Genomic DNA, 23,306 nt, shown 5'->3' on the forward strand with positions numbered 1-23,306 from the left:
AAAAAAAAACCCACATGCAGCAAACAACTTGGGTGAGCAAACCACGACCCACGGCAAGAGGAAAAAAAACCCCAAACGCTTCCAACTCAAGTTCAGCTTACCCTGCAAGTTCCCCACTCCGTGTTGTCCCCGTTCCCTCGGGAATGCAGGGGCAGGAAGGCCCCTCTGCGTGTTTTTTGGGCTACAGAGTATAAATACAGGAGGAGTCATGCCACGGACTAGATGCAGAGATTGCACACTATTATCGCATGCGCTGGGATCGGACATGCCAAGGACGCGGCCCTCGCTCAGAATCCCGCGGGACGCTCCCGCCTCCTGGAGCTCCGAGTCCATCGCGGCTCCCCCGAGCCCACCCCGGCTCCCCCGAGCCCACCCCGGCTCCGGGGCGGCCCCGAGCCCCCGGCAGCCCCCGCTGCCCTCCTCGCAGTCCCAGCCGTGTGGGATCGCCCCGGGCCCGGCGCGTTATGTGAAGCGGTCGGAATTCATTTTGCGCAGTTTGGGCGGGAGGTTCCCCTCCATCCTCCCCCCGCCCCCCGAGAGCTTCTGCAGCTTGGGCGGCAGCTCTGCCACCGACTGGCTCATGGGATCCGACATCATCTTCGTGGTCTTAGAGCCCAGTTTCTCCTCGGAGTTGCCGGGCACCGAGCTGATGCGCTGGAGTTTCATGGGCAAATCGCCCATGCTGTAGGCCTTCTCTGAGGTGGTGGAGCTCATCCTGAGCAGTTTTTTTGGGAAGTCATCCCTCCCGGTGATTTTCTGCAGTTTTGAGGGCAGCTTTGTGCCCACCTCGTCGAGCCCATCCAGGCACTCCACGGAGTTGTTCCTCTCCTTGCTGTTGCTGACGGCAGGCGGGATCAGGGGCGAGGACATGAGGAGCATCTCCTCCTGCTCCTTCACGCTGTAGGGCGGGGTGGGCACCTCAAACGTGGCGTGGAACTGGGAATAATCCACTTTGAAGAACCCTTCCTCCAAGGAGATCACCGGGAAGAAGCGATGGCCCCACAGCACCTCGTCCTCCGTGTAGGATGTCCTGGCTTGGCACGTCATCCCTGCAAGGAGAAGGGAGGAAAAGCTTCCATCAGTCCCAGGAAATTGGGGGTGCACGGAAATCCTGGAGCAATTCCACGAAATGGATTTTATGGGTTTCAATGTATTAAAAAAAAAAAAAAAAAGCATTGCCCTGCCCTTGTTTGGAGGAAATGATTTACCAGGGGAGGTTTAGTTGGATATTAAGGAAAATTCCTTCATGGAAAGGATTGTCCAAGGCAGTGGTGGAGTCCCCGTCCCTGGAGGGATTTCAAAGCCCTGTGGATGTGACACCTGGGGACAGTGGCCTGATGGTTGGACTTGATGGCTTTAAAGGTCTTTTCCAACCCTACGGATTCCATGATTTTAGGATTCCACAGCTGTTAAATTGTCATTCCCAAGGGGAAAGGGGAAACCTCAGCGGAAGGGGCAGAACTGAGGAATTCCCACCTACATTTACAGACCCTTTGTGAAGGTGCTGCTGCCAAAGGGACACCAGGGCTACCTGAGAACCCCGGGGCTGAAGCAGCAGGAGCTGTAAGGGCAAATGGAACGCGTCAGATCCTAAAGTATTCCTAAGTTATTCCACATTTCCCTCATATCCATGAACGCACACAAAACCAGCCACTCGTCAGCACATCCCAAGCCATCAGCAAGTCCTACAAAATACATTTATTCCTCCTCAAAGGCCTCACCAGCAATCTGCTCCCACATCCATCGCTGCCAGGCTGGGATCCAGCTCCAAAAGATTAACAGGGAATAAAATCCATGACTAAGAGACACAACACTGCCCTTCCTCTTCCTCCCACTGTGGAGAAAACTCCCCTCAAGCACCAGACCTTGCCACCCTGGTGACCCCTGGGAATCAGAGGGAGGTGATGCTCATGGGTTGCTGGAGGCATCCAGAACAAATCCTGCTTTTTTTCATCATCATCATTATTATTTTTAAGCACTCTCTGTAGAAATCTGCAAATAGAATTACGCTGCCATTTGCTCCTCACGCAGCCAAGTGGAAATGTGACATTTGGATTTCAGGAAGCTCCATCCACCTCTGCAAACACATCCCCTGCCTGGCTCACCAGGAACCAGGAGAAAAGGAAAGGAACTTGGGAAGGCACAGGAAAAACAACAGCAGGGCTGCAGCGAGGGGGAGAGGGATGGAATGTGACACACAGCCAGGAAAATTCCAGTTTATCCCACTCCATGCTCCTGCTGGTGGAATCAGTGCTGGTTTTGCTGCTGATCACAAGACAAAACTCTGTTTCCCACTTTATCTCTTGGGAGGAAAACATGAATCCAGGGTTTTCAGCAGAGGATGCTGCTCCTCACATCTGCAGGAGCACAGCCCGCAGCCTCACCCAGGACATATTTTGTACTTCCCAGTGCATTTTCACCCAGACCCCGGGTGCTCCTCTTTATGAAGTGGAGTGGAAGCAATCCCATTCCTAAAGGGTTTAGGAAAAACCTGCAATTCTGAGAGAAATGGCAATTTGAGTGAGTTCCTCTTCCAGCTGTGCCCTTCGCTCTGCAGCTGCTCAGGAGCAGCTTCACCAGCAGATCCCAGAGCTTCCCCTTCTGAGCCTCAGCCCTGACTCTGACTGGGACCTCCTTAGGGACTGAACGTGGGATTCCACCTCTGAATCTCTATCCACATCTGTATGCCCATCCACATCTGCATCCTCATCCACATCTGCATTCCCATCCCCTTCTACATCTGCATCCGCATCTCCAGGCCCAGACCCATCTGCATTCCCATCCTAATTCCCATTCACAGCTATTTCCATATCCACATCTGCATTCCCATCCCTGTCAGCATTCCCACCCCATCCCCTTCTGCATCCACATCTCAAACCCAGATCCATCCACACTCCCATCCCCATCCAAATTCCCATTCAAATTCCCATCCCATTCTGCATCCGCACCCCTGCCGGCATCTGCATTCCCATCCCCATCCCCTTCTGTGTCTGCATCCACATCCACATTCCCATCCCCTTCTGCATCCACATCACCAGACCCAGATCCACCCGCATGCCCATTCCCATCTGCACCGGCATTCCCATCCCCTGTCCGTGTGCATTCCCATCCCAGACAGTCCCATGGCAATGTCCCAAGGGCTAGCTCCACCTCCTGCCCCATGCTCCTGCCTCTCCCAGCAGGCTTTCCAAGGAGGAATTCTGTACCCACTATTGCCATGGAGAAAGGTATCACCAGAATCTTGGGAAAATCAGCCGCAGATTCCGTCTCATTCCCACATCAGCTCACGGAAGGGGAAAATATTTGCAGGAATATATTTTGTCTTTCAGATCCATTTATCTCCCTCCCAACAAACCCAAGGGCACAAATTATTTAAAAGCCTCTCAGGATGAAGAGCAGCAGCCAATATTCCCAACATTCTTGGGAACACGTGTCAGCCAACAGACAGTGCTGAGAGGTGCTGCCATGGCCAGGACAAGAAATCAATTCCCAGCTTTTCTTCCAGCTCCGCTGCGTTTTCCAGCTTTTCCTTTGTGTTCGTTCTCCGAGCAACGCCTCAGCCCCAGCTCTGAGCTCTCAGGTGTTGCTCTGCTGTTCCACACTTGTATTCCAGCAACAACAGAATCCCACAATGGTTTGGGTGGGAAGGGATCTTAAAAACCATCCCATCCCATGGGCAGGGACACCTCCCACTGTCCCAGGCTGCTCCAGCCTGGCCTTGGGCACTTCCAAGGGATCCAGGGCAGCTCCAGCTGCTCTGGGAATTCCAGCCCAGCCAGGAATTCCCAGTTCCCAATCTCCCACCCATCCCTGCCCTCTGGCAGTGGGAGCCATTCCCTGGGTCCTGTCCCTCCATCCCTTGTCCCCAGTCCCTCTCCAGCTCTCCTGGAGCCCTTCAGGCCCTGGAGGGGCTCTGAGCTCTGCCTGGAGCCTTCCCTTCTCCAGGGGAACATTCCCAGGGCTCTGAGCTCTGCCTGGAGCCTTCCCTTCTCCGGGGGAACATTCCCAGGGCTCTGAGCTCTGCCTGGAGCCTTCCCTTCTCCAGGGGAACATTCCCAGGGCTCTGAGCTCTGCCTGGAGCCTTCCCTTCTCCAGGGGAACATTCCCAGGGCTCTGAGCTCTGCCTGGAGCCTTCTCCTCTCCAGGGGAACATTCCCAGGGCTCTGAGCTCTGCCTGGAGCCTTCCCTTCTCCAGGGGAACATTCCCAGCTCTCCCAGCCTGGCTCCAGAGCAGAGGGGCTCCATCCTACACCAGGACCTGTGTCCCCACCACACCTCCTAGAAATCACCAAACCCCAAATCCATGAGCATTTCCATGTTTTCCCACAGAAAGAGCAGGATCAGTTGCGTGCTCCCCACCTCTGCCATCCCTTCTGATAACCACCCCACGATCATTTTCCATGAATTTTGCTCATGGATACCCCTTCCTTCTGGCTCCCAGTTTTCTGTTCCTGCTGTTGGCATTGGAAGGGTTTTCATTTTTTGAGCTTTTTCCCCCTCAGCTGGACCTGCTCTCACACCTCCACCCCGATCATGGGCCTGCTCCCCTCTGCCCAAGTCCTCCCCACAATTAACATCCATTTGCAGGATAAATTCCCAGCTCCAGCTTGGGAGCAAACAGGCTGCCTGCAGTGGAATTATTTATTATGGAATTAAGCAGCCGTTTGTCAAAGGAAAAGGCTTTCGAGCGTTCTGTTCCCTGCTCCCAGCTCAGCCTCCCTCACCGAGGGCTCTGGGAGCTGGGAACCAGCCAAGCCCTGCCTGCACACAAATCCCACCTGAGCAGGTACAACAATTCCAGCAGAAATATCCCAAAATATCCGAGAAAACCCCTCTCCACCGCTTCAAAACCAGGGAATGCTTTTTGTGCAGATGGGGAATCCAGAGGAGCTGTGGCTGCCCCATCCCTAAAAGTGTCCAAGGCCACTTGGATGGGGCTTGGAGCAACCTGGGATCGTGGAAGGTGTCCCAACCCTCCAGTTAAGGACGATCCTTAATTTCCCTTCCAATGCAAGCCATTCCATGATTCTGTGACTTGCTGTCAGCCCAGCTCAGAGCTGCATTCCCGGATTAATGAGGGGGCAGATGGAGGCCAAAAAAAAAAAAAAAAAAAGAAAAAAAAAAAGCCGTAAATAAATGCTTTGACTAATTCCACCCTCTAATAATCCTCCAATTACTTCCAAATTTCCAAAGGGCCCAGATGGAGCCGGCTGTTTTCTAGAGCTCACCATAAATTGCCTTGAAAAGAACCCCAGCCCTGTTATTTATCCCATTTGATTCCCGAGCTTGGCCGCTGCCTGGGAAATCACGGATCATTAATCAGCTTCTAACAGCCCCCCCTGCCCTGGGAGAGGCCTCAGAAGCAATTCTGGCACCCAAAGGTTCCTTGGCTCTTTTCCCTCTCCAAAGGAATGCCAGAAATGTCACCTTCAGCCGTTGGAATGCAGTTTGATGGACACAAGGACACCGGGTGTCCTTCCCAATGGGGAAAAGTTCATCCTCATCCGTGGGGAAAGAGGGAATTAATTGGGAATTGCAGCGACTCAGCATCACAGGGTCCCAACGGCCACAAAAAGGGCACCTCTGTGACCTAGGATTGGGAGGAAGAGGCATCTCCAGCAGGAATTCCTGGCCAAAATGCACAAATATCCTTCTTTTTGTCAGGCTTTTACCTTTTTCCTTAGGAAGAGCTCCTGCCCTGCAGGTTAAAACCCTCAGAGCTGAGCCAGGGGCTCCTCCCTGTGCATTTTGGGGGGATGATCTGCCTTAAACCTGCAGTTTACCTGTAGAACCTCCAAAATACCAGTTAAAAATTAATCACAGAGCAAAGTTTGATGAGTTTCTGATAACTGAGCTGATTCAGCGTGGTAATTCAAGGCCCATGAAGGGAAGAGTGAAGCCCGATTGATACAAAGACACACAGCGCTCGCCCTCTGCTCTTGTAGGACTGAGGGAGCATTTGCTGCTGCAGGGAAAAGGATTCCCACAGCAGCCTCTCCTCTCCCAGGAGTGCAGAGGAAATGATGGATCTTGGGATGGTTTGGGTCAGAGGGGAAACCAAGGATCAGCCCATTCCACCCCTGCCGTGCGCAGCGACACCATCCCAGGCTGCTCCAAGCCTGGCCCTGGACGCTTCCAGGGATCCAGGAGCAGCCGCAGCCTCGCCCCAAATACAGGGACAGCAGCTGCTTCATCCCACTTATCCAAGGAAAACCGATAAACGGGACAGCTGATAAAGGGGATGTCCTGATGTTCACATCTGGAGCGGTGACCGAGGGCTGAGCTCTGCAATCAGCCAGAAAACGGGGGCACAAGCGGGGCCCGGCCCCCAGAGCTGCCAGGCTCTCCCTGTGCCCCTGCACTGCTTTTCCATGGCAGTGCAGCTGCCAGGCTGGGAAAGGCACAGCCTGCCAGGAGGGCTCCTGTGCAGCACAGCCAGAGCGTGGGGCTGCAGCTCCAGCACCTCCAACTCCCCGGCAGGAGCAGCCAGAGCTATTTTTGGCACGAACGTTTCCCCAGCACCATCGCAAGGCTGGTCCTTGATGAAAGCAATGACGGCTTGAGTGCGCCAGAATGTTCTGGCAATCCGGGGCCAGGGAGCTGGGAATGTTCCCCTGGGGGAGGGAAGGATCCAGGCAGAGCTCAGAGCCCTGGGAATGTTCCCCTGGAGAAGGGAAGGCTCCGGGCAGAGCTCAGAGCCCTGGGAATGTTCCCCTGGAGAAGGGAAGGCTCCAGGCAGAGCTCAGAGCCCTGGGAATGTTCCCCTGGAGAAGGGAAGGCTCCAGGCAGAGCTCAGAGCCCTGGGAATGTTCCCCTGGAGAAGGGAAGGCTCCAGGCAGAGCTCAGAGCCCCGGGAATGTTCCCCTGGAGAAGGGAAGGCTCCGGGCAGAGCTCAGAGCCCTGGGAATGTTCCCCTGGAGAAGGGAAGGCTCCAGGCAGAGCTCAGAGCCCCTGGCAGGGCCTGAAGGGCTCCAGGAGAGCTGGAGAGGGACTGGGGACAAGGGATGGAGGGACAGGACCCAGGGAATGGCTCCCACTGCCAGAGGGCAGGGATGGGTGGGAGGTTGGGAATTCCTGGCTGGGAGGGTGGGTAGGCAATTTTTCCATAAAACCCCATTTTGGTTAAAGAGAAAAAAACCCCAGCGTTTCCTGAAATGGAGGAAAAAATATGTCCTGAAGGTACCAACCACAAAAACCCTTTATGAACCCATGAAAATACCACGGAATCCCAGAATGATCTGGGTTGGAAGATGATTAAAGACCACCTAATTCCAACCCATGGGCAGGGACACCTTTCATTATCCCAGGGTCCTCCAAGCCCTGTCCAGCCTGGTCTTGGTCACTTCCAGGGATCCAGGGGCAGGCACAGCTGCTCTGGGAATTTGAATCCCTGGGAATTCCAGCACACACAGATTTAACACACGACGTCTGTGTGCAAAAGGGAACCAAGAGGATCTCGAAGATCCCTTCCAACCCCAACCGTTCCACGATCCCACGCTCCCGTGGCTCCAGACCACGCTCCTGTCAGTCAGACATGGTTTTATCCCAAACCCTTCATTTCTCCTCACCCTGAGGACCAATCCAGGCTCCTGCCCTGCTCCTCAATTCAGCCACGTTGTTTATCTCCATTCCATAAATACCCCCTGCATTATTCCCACTGTCCTCCCAGAGCAGTCCTGACATTTAAACAGAGCCATGACACCAAAGGTATTTTCCTTATCAGCCAGGCCTCTTCCAGGGGCACTTTTTAATCTTCACACCCTCAGATTTCCCTGGCATCCTCAGCAGCTCATCCCGGTGTTTGCCAGGACCACCCTTAGCCCAAATCACGGCTGGTTTCCAAAATCCCACGGAATCAGCACAGGAAAGCACATCCTGCTCCTGCTCCCACATCCAGTCATGCAAGGGGCTGCCATCAGGTGAGGAACCTCCTTTTTTTTGTACCAAAAACAAAGGGGAAAATGAGAGTTTGGCAGCCTCCAGGGCTGCCCCTCCAGGCCTGGAGCAGGGCTGTCCATCCTTTAGGAAAAGCAGAGGCAGGAGCAGTTATCTGGATCAAACATTCCATGCAATAACACACATTCCACGCAATAATTAATCCTGGCTGAGAATCTGCCCTGCTATTTTTATCCTCTCCTGCTTTTATTTTTTTTTTTTTAATCCCAACCCCAGGCTCCGCTCCGTTCCTCCTCCCTACGGCCGGAATGCGTCAGGGCCGATCCCAGCCCCTGCAGCTCCTTCCTTGGAGCAGGTTCCTTTGCCAGAGCCATCTGCCACCTCGCCAGGACTGCATCACTCCCCTCCCACCCGGCTGGGACTGACTCAGCAGCACCAGAAGGGCAGCACTGCCCTCCCTGCTCCACGCAGCCCCTGCTAGGGAGCAGCGGGAAGGGCAGGGGGGAAAAGGGATGGAGGGAGGAGCGGTGGCAGTGGATCCCCTCTCCTTGGGTGGGAACATTCCCAGGCAGCTGGGGACACGGGTGAATGGGCTTTGGATGAAAACTGGAATCCATGCCCTGGAAAAACACAGCGGGTGCTCTCCAGAGCTCCCATCAGCCCCAAGTATTCCCAGATTTTTCCTGACAGCACAGCCCTATGAAAACATTCCTTGTGCTGAACAGAGAATCCCAGACTGGTGTGGGTTGGAAGAGGAATTAAGGATCATCCCATTCCACTCCTGCCAGGGGCAGGAACACCTTCCACTGTCCCAGGCTGCTCCAAGAACTGTCCAGCCTGGCCTGGGACACTGCCAGGGATCCAGGACAGCCACAGCTGCTCTGGGAACCTGTGCCAGGAGAAAACTCCTTCATGGAAAGGGCTGCCCCCATCCCTGGAGGAATTCCAAAGCCCTGCGGATGTGGGGACGTGGGGCTGTGGTGGCCCGGGCAGTCTGGGAATGGTTGGACTCCATGGTCTCAAAGGGATTTTCCTAAAAAAAAAAAAAAAAAAAAAAGAGCTGGTTCTGCTTTTCATGGAATTTGGGCTCCAAAGTGCAGCTGGAAATGAGGGGACCCATTTGCAGCTCAATGTTGGGAATGATGGGGAAGAGCCACGGGGAGAAATGACATTCTGTTAAATCCCAGGAGACTGGTGGAGGTCAGAGCAACACCTGAGGGAAGTCTGGGGAAAAGATTGAGAAAAGGGGGAAAAAAAAATATATTTACAATGATTTCTGCTCCCCAGATGAGAACATTTGCATTGTGAGGCTGGGCCCAGCCCTCCCCTCCCCTCTCACAGCCACTCCTCCAAACACCCACCCGGCCATATGGGCTCAGCACCAAAATAGAGCTTCCCTCTGCAGCCCCAAAAACACCCTGAGGGATCCAGAGACGCCTTCCTGGATGGAAAATCCAGCTCTCTTCACGTGGAAAGGGACAATTTACTGGGGTGGACACGGGGCCACACAGGCAGAGCATTCCTCGCCTCCAGGATCTGGGGATGTTCCCCGAGTGCTGCCAGAGGGAGAGCTGCTCCACGCCAGCATCCCTGCCTGCAGCCACCCCATGGAAACAGGATGGCTGGGAGACTGATTTAAACAGAACAGAAAGTCAGCAGCCACTTTCTGAGCTGAAAATAATCTGTACCAACGTCAGGGTTGGTACAGAGAGGGATCATCGGCCTCGGATTGTCCAGAGAAGTTGTGGAATCCCCATGCCTGGAAGTGTCCAAGGTTGGACGGGGCTTGGATAGGGGAAGGTGTCCCTGACACCTGGAGGAGCTTTAGGGTCCTTTCCACCCAAACCAGCCTGGGATTCCATGATTTACAGCAGGCAGCACGGGGCTGTGTTTGGAATAACCTCTCGGGATTTAGTGCCGCTGGTTGAACACAGGGATTGATTTGTTGGGTCTCTTAAAACATTGAACGTTTTGAGGCCATCAGTTCACGCCCAGAACTGCTTCCAACACAGCTGCTCTGCGATTCCTGCTCCTCGCCTGCAGCCTCAGCTTGGCCATGGAATTCAAGGGGAGACCCCCCCCAGCTCCATCATGGGAGAGGGAAAACAGCCAGAGCCGTGCCAGAGGGGGCTGGGATGGAGATCAGGGAGAGGCTCTTCCCCCAGAGGGTGCTGGCACTGCCCAGGCTCCCCAGGGAATGGGCACATTCCCAAGAGCTCCAGGAGGGTTTGGACACTGCTCCCAGGGGTGCCCAGGGTGGGATTCTGGGGTGTCTGTGCAGGGCCAGGGGCTGGATCCATGATCCTGCGGCTCCCTTCCAGCTCTGATACTCCACAATTCTATGCAACCCTCACTCATCATCCCCTCACATTTAAAACCAGTGTTTACAAATCAGTATCCCCCAACATCTGAACTCCTGGAGAACACGGACTGCACTCCCGTGCTGCCAGGGTATCCCAGGGGAGGACCCCAGAGCCTGCAAAAGGGATCACTGCCCCTGCAGCCCTGGCAACCCCCAGCCTCCTGCTCTGAGGGATCCTTCTGCTCCTCTGTGCCCAGAGAGCTGCTGAGGCTGTGCTCCAGCAGCTTTTCCAGCTCCTCACCTGCACCCATCTGTCTGGCACTGGGACCATCCCAGCTGCCATTCCCAGCATCTCCCCGGCTGGAACAGCTCCTGCCACGTCCTTCAGAGCCGTGCACAGCTCCAACCTCCTCCCCTGAACCAAACACGGATTGTGGCACCAGGGGCGGCTGGCACGCACTCCCTGCCTGACACCAGGAGCACACAGACTCTCAGCAAAGGGAGGATCAGTGCTGCCAGCCCTGTGGGAACGGCTGGCAGCTGGCATTTGGGGCTGCAGGAGGCTCCTCAGGAACCCATACGCTCCTTGCTGGGCCACAGATAGAAATATATGCAAGTATCGTGGGATGACGGACTCCCAGGGTGGTTTGGGTTGGGAAGGACAGTAAATCCCATCCCATCCCAGCCCCTGCCACGGGCAGGGACACCTCCCACTGTCCCAGGTTGCTCCAGCCTGGCCTGGAACACTCCCAGGGATGGGGCAGTTCCCCCTTCCCCTGCAGCGAGCAGAGACCTCACTGGGACCTCCCCAGCTTGGAAAACCTTTTCCCCTAGGAAAAAAATTCCCAAAAAGCATCTCCACACCCTCAGCAATTCCAGGCTGGATTCTCCCTCTTGGGGACATATTTTCCTGACCCTCCCACGTGAGCCAGGTGCAGCACCAGGTGCTCAACGTCTCCCAGCTGCTGCTCCATCCACAGCATCCTCAAAGCTCTCCCGGAGGAGAGCCAACATCCCACCACACCTGGGGCGAGGATCCCGAATCCCACAGCCCCCACAGCTCCTGCAGCAGGGGCAGACGAGGCTCAGAGCTGTGGGATGCTGCTCCCTCCCTGTGGCTCCCAGCCTGGTTCAGACCCGAGGGTGGCACAGGGAGATCATTTCCTGCAGCGTGGGCAGGAGGGAGGGAGGTGATGCCGAGCCCATCCCTCAGTCAGGGAAGGTTAATTTTAATTAGGGCCCACTTCCCTGGGGATGTGCTGCCATCCAGCAGGCTCGTTATTCCCAGGAGGATCAATCCAATCTGCCACATCCCAGCCTGAGCTGCACGAATACCCACATGCCTGCCAGGGGTTTCTAATTTTACATCCAAGCCTTGCCTGCCATCCCCTTCGTGCTGATTTAGCTCTCCCCAGGCTGGCTTAAAAGCCTCCGAGTCTGGAGCATTTTTGCCATTTTAGGGAAAACGATGCCTTTTATCTCCTGCAGGTTTCAGAGGCAGCTCGCTATGGATGACATTGGCAATTCTGGCCAGGGCTCTTTGCCTTTTCCCATCCCACAGGCCAGGGCGCTGCTTTGCTTCCAGGGAAAATCCTGCTGGGCTGCAGAGGTGCTGCCACACCTTCACAGGATCCCAGCCTGGTTTGGGTGGGAAGGGACCCTAAATCCCATCCCATTCCAGCCCTGCCACGGCCGGGGACACCTGCCACTGTCCCAGGCTGCTCCAGCCTGGCACTGGACACCTCCAGGGATGGGCCATCCATGGAATAACCTGTGCCAGGGCAGCCCCACCCTCCCAGCCAGGAATTCCCAATATCCCATCCATCCCTGCCCTCTGGCAGTGGGAAGCCATTCCCCATCACTTCTTGTCCCAGGTCCCTCTCCATTCCACCTGGAGCCCCTTGTCATCTCTGGAAGTGTCCAAGGCCAGGCTGGGCAGGACTTGGTGCACCCTGGGATAGAGGAAAGGGGCAGGGGTGGACTGGGATGGGCTCTGAGATCCTTCCCACCCAACCCAGCCTGAAATTCTGTGGCTTACATTCTTAAACCTTTCTGGGTAGGAGCCACTGCTGCTCATTTCCCCCAACTTTTTCCAACCCCCATCACTCCCAGTTTGGGATGAACAGGGAGGAGGCCCCAAAGCAGGAAGCCACAGCCACCCCACCCCGTCATCGCAGCCCTTCATCACCCCCAAAGGGCATTCCAATGGGAATTCCCGTGGCAGCAGCACCCCCAGGGCCCCCCAAAGCCAGCTGCTCCAAAGCACACCTGGCCCAGCCCCACCTCGGCGCTCCCAGGGACAGCAGCAGCGCTGGGATGGTGGATCCCACTCCCTGAAAATCACTGATTGCTTTGTTTGTGTTGTGGGGGTTCTCAGGCTGATCTGCTCAGCGCTAATGAGCCATTAACTCCCAATTAGGAGCCTCTCTCGGAGCAGAGCACTAATTCCAGGCAGTTCTGCTGATGAATTAATTACCAGGTGAGCTCAGCCTCGGCGCCCCAGCACCCAGGGAATGGCATTCCCTGAGCACTGCTCCTGGGGACACACCGACTTGAATCCAGCATGGGCTGGGTGGGGAGGGACCTCAAACCCCATCCCAACCACCCCTGCCACGGCAGGGACACCTCCCACTGTGCCAGGCTGCTCCAGCCCGGCCCTGGACACTGCCAGGGATCCGGGAGCAGCCACAGCTTCCCTGGGAATTCTATTCCAGGGCTTCAGCATCCTCAGAGCCAGGAATTCCTTCCCAATATCCCATCTACTGTGGAAATCAGGGATGCTTTCATGGGCATCATGGCCCAAGCCACAACTCCAGACATGTTCTTCATGCAGCTTTTAAATTCATAGCCTCTTCCAGGTAAAAAAAAAAAAAAAAAAAAAAAAAAAAAAAAAAGAAGGGAAAATCCAAAATCCCCTTTTTTTCCTGGCTGAGGTCCTTGGCCCAAAGCACTCCATGAGTTTTTCCAAGTTTTCCAGCCCTGCCTGGGTCTGGCTGCTGAGCAGCACTGGGAGGAGCAGCCACGGGCAGGGAAATCGAGGGGAATATGAAATATAAATCCCAGCTCCTCCATCACACGGAGTCAGCAGCGTTCCACGGGGGGAAATTCCATCCCCAGCTCCGTGCCCCGGGAATTTAAAGTGTCTGCAGCACAAGCAGGAGCAGGAAAGGCTCCAGGGGGACACTGGGAATGTGCTCAGCAGCACGGGAAAAAACGATGGGAAGGGTAACGCTGTGGAACACGAAGGGAAAAGGGATGGATCATTCACAGGGATGTGAGTGTGGGAGCTGGGAGAGCTCCGGGAAGGGCTTTGATCTGGGACTCGGAGCACAGCCCCACAGCTGCTGCTGAGCCAAGCACAGGATCCAGGACATCACACAGCCAGAAGCCCAGGATCCCGAGGCTGGAAAAGCCCTCTGAGGTCAACCTGTGCCCGACCCCCGCCTTGTCACCCAGCCCAGGGTCAGACGGGACACTGGGAAGGAATTCCTGCCTGGGAGGGTGGCCAGGGGCTGGGCTGGAATTCCAGAGCAGCTGTGGCTGTACTGGATCCCTGGCAGTGGCCAAGGCCAGGCTGGACAGGGCTTGGAGCAGCCTGGGACAGTGGGAGGTGTCCCTGCCATGGCAGGGGTGGCACTGGATGAGCTTTAATGTCCCTTCCCACCCAAACCATTCCATGATCCTGTGATTCCCTGATCTTTACTGCCCTTGACCGACACCATATTTTATATTTAAACATGAACATATTTTAAATTTGAACACGTTGTGATTCTCGGTTACACCGATCCCAAAAACATTCCAGAAGCCACAACCAGCCCACCTGCAGCCCACGGCAGATCCCGGGGGAAGCCACACCCAGGACAGAGAGCAGGAGGATGGAGAGACCCCTCCCTGGGCCACGGAGCCGTCCCAGCTCCTGAATCACAATCAGTGCTGCCTGTCCCGGGTTATTTATCCCGGAGCTGTGTCCTGAGGGAAGTGCCTGCAGCCACAGATCAATATCTTAACGAGGAGAGGAAATCTCAGCAGGAAAATTGCTGAGAATTGGCTCCGGCTCCATTCATCTCTGCACCTCCGGCTTGTCTTTCCCCAGACCTGTCCCAGTGGAGCAGGAGGTGATTCCTGAGGGGACTGGGGTGCCTGTCTCACCCCAGAGCAGCTCTGGGACCTCGCAGCATCCCAAAGTCATCACTGCCACGAATCCCAGAACACGGCATGGGTTGGGAAGGAACCCTAAATCCCATCCCATCCCACCCCTGCCGTGGCAGGGACACCTCCCACTGCCCCAGGCTGCTCCAGCCTGGCCTTGGGCACTGCCAGGGATCCAGGGGCAGCCACAGCTGCTCTGGGCACCCCGTGCCAGGGCCTGCCCACCCCCCCAGCCAGGAATTCCTTCCCAATATCCCATCTAAATCAACCCCAATCCTTCAGTTTAAAGCCATTCCCTCTGCTCCTTGTCACCCAGTGGCTCCTTGAATCATTATCCTTTCTGACAAAGCCTGAGCAGAACAAATCCTTGTAGGCAATAAATGGAATAAATCCATAACAACGGCAGGAATTCCAGCAGGAGGGGCAGGGCAGAGGCACGGAGCAGATCCAGGAGCTGGATCAGCAGAGGGTGATTCCAGCCCAGGCTGGCCACAGCCTCACACAGGTAAGGGCTGACCCAGCTCTGCCCCACAGTCACTGAATCTCCAGATGAACTGAGCATTTTCCCACCTGGGGCATTTCCATGGAGCATCTTCCTGTCTGGGGGCACAGCTCTGTGTTTCTTTGCTGTTTTTTTAATCCTGCCAGTGCTGAATGCAGGGGCAGCCACAGCTCTTCTGGGCACCCTGTGCCAGGGCCTCTCCTCCCTGCCAGCCAGGAATTCCCAGTTCCCAATCTCCCACCCATCCCTGCCCTCTGGCAGTGGGAGCCATTCCCTGGGTCCTGTCCCTCCATCCCTTGTCCCCAGTCCCTCTCCAGCTCTCCTGGAGCCCTTCAGGCCCTGCAAGGGGCTCTGAGCTCTGCCTGGAGCCTTCCCTTCTCCAGGGGAACATTCCCAGGGCTCTGAGCTCTGCCTGGAGCCTTCCCTTCTCCAGGGGAACATTCCCAGGGCTCTGAGCTCTGCCTGGAGCCTTCCCTTCTCCAGGGGAACATTCCCAGGGCTCTGAGCTCTGCCTGGATCCTTCCCTTCTCCAGGGGAACATTCCCAGGGCTCTGAGCTCTGCCTGGAGCCTTCCCTTCTCCAGGGGAACATTCCCAGGGCTCTGAGCTCTGCCTGGAGCCTTCCCTTCTCCAGGGGAACATTCCCAGGGCTCTGAGCTCTGCCTGGAGCCTTCCCTTCTCCAGGGGAACATTCCCGGGGCTCTGAGCTCTGCCTGGAGCCTTCCCTTCTCCAGGGGAACATTCCCAGGGCTCTGAGCTCTGCCTGGAGCCTTCCCTTCTCCAGGGGAACATTCCCAGCTCTCCCAGCCTGGCTCCAGAGGGGCTCCAGCCCTGGAGCAGCTCGTGGCTCCTCTGGGCTCTCTCCAGCAGCTCCAGGTCCCTCTGATGTCAGAGCCCAGGGCTGGGGCAGCTCTGCAGGTGGGGTCTCACCTGAGCACGGGGGCAGAGGGGCACAATCCCCCTTTTCTACAGGTCCCAGACTCCAGAGGCACCTGGACACCCTGACCCAGTGCCCTGCTCCTGCAGCCCCGTCCCAGATTTGGTGTGAAATCCTGGGGGTTCATCCCCAGCACTCCCAGCACAGGGCTGGGCCTCTGCTGGGAGCTCTGGGGTTTGCTCATCTCTGCTCCATGTGCCCAGGAGCTCCAGAGAGTCACTGAGGCTGGAAAACAAGGACAAGGAGCCTGTAATAAACAGTGCAATTAGAGGAGGGAGCTGCTCTCAGCATCCCCAGAGCCTCTCCCAGGGCTGGAATGGCACACACAGCTCCAAGCCTTGGGAAGCCCCTCAGGGTCACTCATGGGCTTCCTCTGGACTCCCGGATGAACTCGGCACCATGACCTTCCCAGGCTGCCCCCAAGGGCAGCTCAGTGCTCAGCAAAAAGGGGCAGCCTTTGTCTCCATCCCCCAGGAAAGGGGCTGGGATCAGCCAGGACTGGGCAGGGCTGCAGCCCCCACCCCTTCCTCCTGCCCCTGCTCCCCAAACCCCAAAACCTCACAAACCCCAAAACCCCCCCACACCCAGCCCAGGGCACAGGGAAGGGAGGCAGGAGGAGCCCCCAGCCCTCCAGGCTCTCTCCAGCCCGAGCACAGCTTTCCCCTCCATGGATTCCCAATTCCTCCTGACGCCTTGGATGACTCTCCCGGAATGTCCCAGCCTTGTAGCCTCTCACCAGGCCTCTCCCCCTTCTCCTGCCAAGCACTTTTATCATCACTGAGCTGGGTGCAGCTTGGGTTGTGTAACACACCAGGAGCTAAACCAGCGCCTTTCCCTTCAACCTCACCTGAAAATCTCCCCAGGAGCCTACAGCAGGCTGGGACAAAGCCCGAGGGAGCTGGGAAGGGCTGGAGAATTCCCGAGGGAGCTGGGAAGGGGCTGCAGAATTCCTGAGGGAGCTGGGAAGGGGATGGAGAATTCCTGAGGGAGCTGGGAAGGGCTGGAGAATTCCTGAGGGAGCTGGGAAGGGGCTGCAGAATTCCTGAAGGAGCTGGGAAGGGGATGGAGAATTCCTGAGGGAGCTGGGAAGGGATGCAGAATTCCTGAGGGAGCTGGGAAAGGGGATGGAGAATTCCTAAGGGAGCTGGGAAGGGGCTGCAGAATTCCTGAGGGAGCTGGGAAGGGGCTGCAGAATTCCTGAGGGAGCTGGGAAGGGGCTCAGCCTGGAGCAAAGGAGGATCCCCAGGGATCTTTTCCCTCTCTGGAATTCCCTGCCAGGAGGGGACAGCCGGGGGGGTCGGGCTCTGCTCCCAGGGAACAGGGACAGGAGGAGAGGGAACGGCCTCAGGCTGGCCCAGGGGAGCCCAGGGTGGATTTTGGGGAAATTCCTCCATGGAAAAGTGCTCAGGTGGAGTCCCCATCCCTGCAGGGATTTCTTTGTGCTCCTTGCCCCACAGCACATCCCGCTTCCCAGAGAATTCCAGGGGTTCAAAACGCTCAAATGCAGAAGAAACCAGAGTTCACCACGAGGAGAGCTCGGGGGTTTGTGCCTCTCCAAAAGGAGACGTCATGTGTGGCTGCTCAGGGATTGCAGCCGCTGCCCTGGGAAGGCCACTTCAGCTGGAATCCTGGAATTCCAGAAGGGTTCAGGCTGGAAAAGCCTCTCAGAGCATCGAGTCCAACCACCCCCAGGCCAGCACTGCCCCACGTCCCCAGTGCCACATCCACAGGGCTGTGAAACCCCCCAGGGATGGGGACTCTGTGCCAGGCCTGGACAGCCCTAGCCATGAAGAAATGTTCCCAATTATCCAACCTAAACCTCCCCTGGAGCCACCTAGGGCCATTCCCAAGCCTGATCCCTCAGGAGAGCGAGCCCATGAGGAAGCAGCTGGGGGGGAGCTGGAATGTTTAACACCCCCCCGTTGTGCAGGGCTGGAAATGAAGAATAACAAACACCAAAGCATCCAGGCCAAGGAGCAGGTATCCATGGAAAAGCCAGCTGGGCATTCCTGGCAGGATTGGAGCAGCACATCTGCCCGAGGCACGGGCCCCGCTGCAGATTTTTATTGAAACAATAAGTAAATAATACTGAGGAGGGATCAGTGGGCTGCTGACAGAAACCTCAGACAGCAGCATCCATAATTCACCGAGGGCAAATATCCAGGGAAAGCTGCACTGCCAGAGGATCCAGGAGGTAAACAAGGAGTGGGAAGAAGTTGCCTACAGAGAAAAAATGGCTCGGATTTCAATATAATGGAGGATTCAAGGAGCCACTGCCTGAAAAGGACAGGAGGGAATGGCTTTAAATGGAAGGATTTAAGTTGATTTAGGTGGGATATTGGGAAGGAATTCCTGTCTGGAGGGTGGGGAGGCCCTGGCACACATTCCCAGAGAAACTGGGGCTGCCCCTGGATCCCTGGAAAGTGACCAAGGCCAGGCTGGATGACCTGGAATAGTGGGAGGTGTCCCTGCCCATGGAATGGGATGGGATTTAAGGTTCTTCCATCCCAAACCATTCCAGGATCCTGTGAGTCAGCACCATTGGAGCAGTGCAGGGTTTTATCTGTCCACGAATTTCTCCAGGAGGAGCAGTCTGGGGCTATATTTAGCCAGCAGCATCTCCACATCCCAGCACTCCAGGAAAAATTCCAGCCCTCTGCCTTCCCCTTCCCCACCCCAGCGTTCCCAAACCCCTTCTCCAGCTGCAGCAGGACAGCTCCCACAGGAGCTGGATATTCCCCTTTTCCCTGCTCTACCTCCCCATTCCTGGCAGCAGGTGCAGATCCATGGCAGAGATGGAGTTTTGGTGCTCCCAAAACGATGGCTCCTGCTCAGGCTGCCACAGTAATCCCTGGAAAAACGGGCTCCACGGGGAGCCTGCTGCTCCAGAGCCTGCTGCGGGAGCAGCACGAGGAGCTGCTCAGGCAGAAGGAATTCTGCTTGATGGAGCGTGAGCAGGGAATTCTGGCAGAGCTGATTTCAGCTCAGGCACCGCTCACTGGGATCATCCACAGGGAAAGGGAAAAGGGGAACAGGGGAAAGGGGAAGGGAAAGGGGAAGGGAGAAGGGAAAAAAGGGGAAGGGAAAAAAGGGGAAGGGAAAAAAGGGGAAGGGAAAAAAGGGGAAGGGAAAAAAGGGGAGGGGAAAAAAGGGGGAGGGGAAAAAAAAAGGGGGAAAAAAAAAGGGAAAAAAAAAAAAGGGGAAAAAAAAAGGGAAAAAAAAAGGGGGAAAAAAAAAAGGGGGGAAAAAAAAGGGAGAAAAAAAGGGGGAAAAAAGGGGGAAAAAAAGGGGAAAAAAGGGGGAAAAAAGGGGGAAAAAAGGGGGAAAAAAGGGGGAGAAAAAGGGGGGAAAAAGGGGGGAAAAAGGGGGGGAAAAAAGGGGGGAAAAAGGGGGGAAAAAAGGGGGGGAAAAAGGGGGGGAAAAAGGGGGGGAAAAAGGGGGGGGGAAAAGGGGGGGGAAAAAGGGGGGGGGAAAAGGGGGGGGAAAAAGGGGGGGGAAAAAGGGGGGGGAAAAAAGGGGGGAAAAAGGGGGGGGAAAAGGGGGGGGGAAAAAGGGGGGGGGAAAAAGGGGGGGGAAAAAGGGGGGGGAAAAAGGGGGGGGAAAAAGGGGGGGGAAAAAGGGGGGGGAAAAAGGGGGGGGAAAAAGGGGGGGGAAAAAGGGGGGGGGAAAAGGGGGGGGGAAAAGGGGGGGGGAAAAGGGGGGGGGAAAAGGGGGGGGGAAAAGGGGGAAAAAAGGGGGAAAAGGGGGGAAAAAGGGGGAAAAAAGGGGGAAAAAAGGGGGAAAAAAGGGGGAAAAAAGGGGGAAAAAAGGGGGAAAAAAGGGGGAAAAGGGGGGGAAAAGGGGGGGAAAAGGGGGGGAAAAGGGGGGGAAAAGGGGGGGAAAAGGGGGGGAAAAGGGGGAAAAAAGGGGAAAAAAGGGGAAAAGGGGAAAAGGGAAAGGGGAAGCTCCTGCCCAGCTCCGGGTCAAAATCACTCCCAGTTTTCTCTCCTGGACCTCCAAAGAGATCTCGGAGAGAAAAGGGGGGAGCAGGAAGGCCTGATGCAGGGAAATGGGGGACTTGGGGAACTGCTGCCTCAGGCAGGAGGAGGGAGCGTTATCCAAGATAAAAGTTATGTAAGGGATGGATCCCAGGATCCCAGACTGCTCTGGATTGGGAGAGGCCCTAAACCCCATCCCACTCCAGCCCTGCCATGGCAGGGACACCTCCCACCGTGCCAGGGCTCCAGCCTGGCCTGGGGCACCTCCAGGGATTTGTTGTTACCAAACTCTCCTCTCCCCCCAGACACTTCCCTGCATTTTCCCAGCACATTCCACCTTTTCCTCAGCTTTAAAAAATCCCTTTTCCCCCTTTTCCAGCAGCTCCGGGGGGGCAGAAGGAAGCTGGGGCTGAAGGTCCCAATGCCAGGAAACCCCGGCTCTGCCAGGGCCAAACGTGTTTGTCCACATGATCAGAAAATATTGGATTTTCTACCGACAGATTTCCTATAACGGCAGCACTGGGAAAAAATCTGCGGGATGTTCAGCCCCGAGAGCTTTAAAGGAATGTTTTATCATGCTCAGGCTGTGCTTAAAAATATTCAAAATAAAAGAAATGCAGTTTAAAGCTACTGTCAATACGTGAAGTGCTGAATCCTCCTTTCCTGTCGCCCTCCCATCCAACACAAAAAAAAAAAAAATTCCCAAAATCTGAATGGAAAGACAAAAAAAAAACACAAATAAATTGACTTTTAAAGGTCCCTTACAACCCAAACCATTCCAGAACTCCCATATTTTATGTTCCACCTTTAAAGTTGATGAATTTGTGTTGAGGTTTCTCACTGACCCTCAGAACAGACATCCAAAAAAAATCCCATTTTAAATGGAATTAAAGGGATCTTGGTAATTTTCAGATCTGTCCCAGCTTTTTGTTCCCTCAAGTTGCTGCATTCTGAGCTCACCCCCATGGATCTGAGAGAACCCTTCCTGTGGTTCCAGAATTCCAGTTTTTTCATGTTTTTAAAAGCAAAACCAGAGGAAAAGGCCTTTGATGCCATCCCTATTCCTTTAATTAAAAAGCCTGGCAAGCTCTGGAGTTCTTTAATCAGCAAACCATGGGAAGAGGTTTCCAAAATAAATCTAATTAGTTTGGAAAACGAATGCACAAACCATTCCTGCAGGGTCTTGTCTGCTTCAGATTCCTATTAATGGTTCATTTTTCAGGAATTTTAGCAGTTTATCAATAAACTGCAGGATAACACAAAATTATAAAGGGTTACATAATCCCAAACACATCCAGAGGCAAATCCCAGCAGGAAAATCCAGGATGAAAGTCAAATTCTCCACAGGAACACTTCCAATTCTGCATCCCAACAACGGGAAATGAGGACAAAAGGTTTGGAAAATAAACCCTTGGAATGTTCTTCCCAATTCCAGGTTATCCTAATAATGTGGGAGTGCAAGAGATACCCCAAAAAACCCGGAATGATCAGTGCTGACCCTCAGGAATCGTCACCAGCTCCGTGTCCATTGGAGCATCTCCCCTGGGAAAGGCTCCAAAAAATGGGAACGATCCCAGCGCCAGAGTGGGGCTCCCCCAGCTCCTGGGGGCTGGGACTGGGAGGAACTCAGAGCACTCCCCATGCAGGAATTTCAGGTCATGGAGTCATGGAATGGTTTGGGTTGGAAGGGACCTTAAATCCCATCTCACCCCCGACACCTCCCACCATTCCAGTGCTCCAGCCTGGGCTGGGACACTGCCAGGGATCCAGGGACAGCCACAGCTGCTCTGGGAATTCCAGCCCAGCCAGGAATTCCTTCCCAATATCCATCTAAATATTCCCTCTTTTAGTTAAAACCATCCCAAGGAATCACCGCCACCATCCTGGGCCGGGACTCCTCCCGTGACTCCTAAAAAATCCCTCAGAGGAGACACTTCCCAGAAGGAAAAGGCTTGGCTGGAATCTGGGGAGGGAGAGCTCAGCTCAGCCCTGCTGCTCTCCCCAGGGAGTTCCAGAAGGATCAGGAGCTCCCAGGGAACTCCAGAAGGATCAGGAGCTCTCAGGGGATTCTAGAAGGGTCAGGAGCTCCCAGAGAACTCCAGAAGGGTCAGGAGCTCCCAGAGAATTCCAGGGAGGATCAGGAGCTCCCAGAGAACTCCAGAAGGGTCAGGAGCTCTCAGAGAATTCCAGGGAGGATCAGGAGCTCCCAGAGAACTCCAGAAGGGTCAGGAGCTCCCAGAGAACTCCAGAAGGGTCAGGAGCTCCCAGAGAACTCCAGAAGGATCAGGAGCTCCCAGGGAACTCCAGAAGGGTCAGGAGCTCCCAGGGAACTCCAGAAGGATCAGGAGCACTCAGGGAACTCCAGGGAGGATCAGGAGCTCCCAGGGAACTCCAGGGAGGATCAGGAGCTCTCAGGGGATTCTAGAAGGATCAGGAGCTCCCAGAGAACTCCAGAAGGGTCAGGAGCTCTCAGGGAACTCCAGGGAGGATCAGGAGCTCCCAGGGAACTCCAGGGAGGATCAGGAGCTCCCAGGGAACTCCAGAAGGATCAGGAGCTCCCAGATTCCCTCCTCCCTGCAGGAATTGCCTGGATCCACTCCCCATGTCTTTCCCTCCAAACAGCCCAAAGCCTGTGGCTGAGGAGGGTAAGGAAAGCAGGAAGGGATGTGGATACTTCCCAAAATTCCGATTGCACTGAGGAGCAGCACGGGAGCTCCATCCAGGCAGGAGGCATCCCAGAGAAACTGCCTGGATCCTGTTCAGCGAGGGAAGGTGTTGGGAAGGGGGGTTTCCATCAGCCAGGTGGGACTGAGCAGCAGGAACATCCCACTGAGCTCATCGGGAATCTCCCACAAACCCTGCAGTGCCTCTGCAGCCAGGCACAGCCAGATTTACTGGGGATATTCCCTCATTATCCAACCCCCCCAGTGCTGGAGCTGAGCAAAGGCAAGGATTAAAGCAGGGAAGGGAGTTCAAGGAAAAAATTCCTCCCAAGCTGGAGCCAACCAGGAGGCTGCAAATGCACAGGAAAAGAGAGAGGTGCCTCAAACCATGGATAGTCACATTCCCAAATCCCTGTCTATGATAAATATCGGAGGGAGAAGCACCCAACACTTCTGATCCTGGTTGTAATCCGGGAGGGATTTGCAGCACAGGGAAACAGGGGAGGAATGGAATGGGAATAACCTGGGAAATGGGAAGGAAACAGGATCCTTCAGTGATTAAAGGAAGGAAAGTTAACAGGAAAATTTCCTTACAAGCACCTGCTGGAGCCAACCTGGAGGCTCTGAAATCCACAGCAAAGCCAACTCAAACCGTGGAGTCCTAAATCCCTGATTATTATAAATAATGTAAAACAGAGAGGGAGAAACACATCCCTGAATCCTGACCCCGACAGTGCCTTCAGTTCCCTCTCATCTCCCATCCCATCCCTGGAAGTGACCAAGGCCAGGCTGACCTCATGCATCATCTGCTCCAACCTTTCCTGGCCACAGCAGGGTCTGGACAAGGTGGTCCAGCTGAATTCCCTCCAAGTTATTCCACC

The 23,306-nt window shown here is 55.3% G+C and overlaps 1 protein-coding gene across 1 annotated transcript in view; it reads right to left on the bottom strand.

The window, feature by feature from the left end:
- Positions 1-449: 449 nt before the first annotated feature.
- Positions 450-23,306, bottom strand: part of KCNJ3 (potassium inwardly rectifying channel subfamily J member 3) — a 30,848-nt gene continuing 7,991 nt past the window's right edge. Inside the window, exon 3 of the mRNA XM_068195083.1 lies at positions 450-1,049. Within this exon, the coding sequence (XP_068051184.1) occupies positions 463-1,049 (587 nt within the window). The 3' untranslated portion in view covers positions 450-462. The remainder of the gene's footprint in view (positions 1,050-23,306) is intronic.

This window comes from Anomalospiza imberbis, chromosome 7, assembly GCF_031753505.1.
Source record: "Anomalospiza imberbis isolate Cuckoo-Finch-1a 21T00152 chromosome 7, ASM3175350v1, whole genome shotgun sequence".
Classification (NCBI taxonomy): Eukaryota; Metazoa; Chordata; class Aves; order Passeriformes; family Viduidae; genus Anomalospiza; species Anomalospiza imberbis.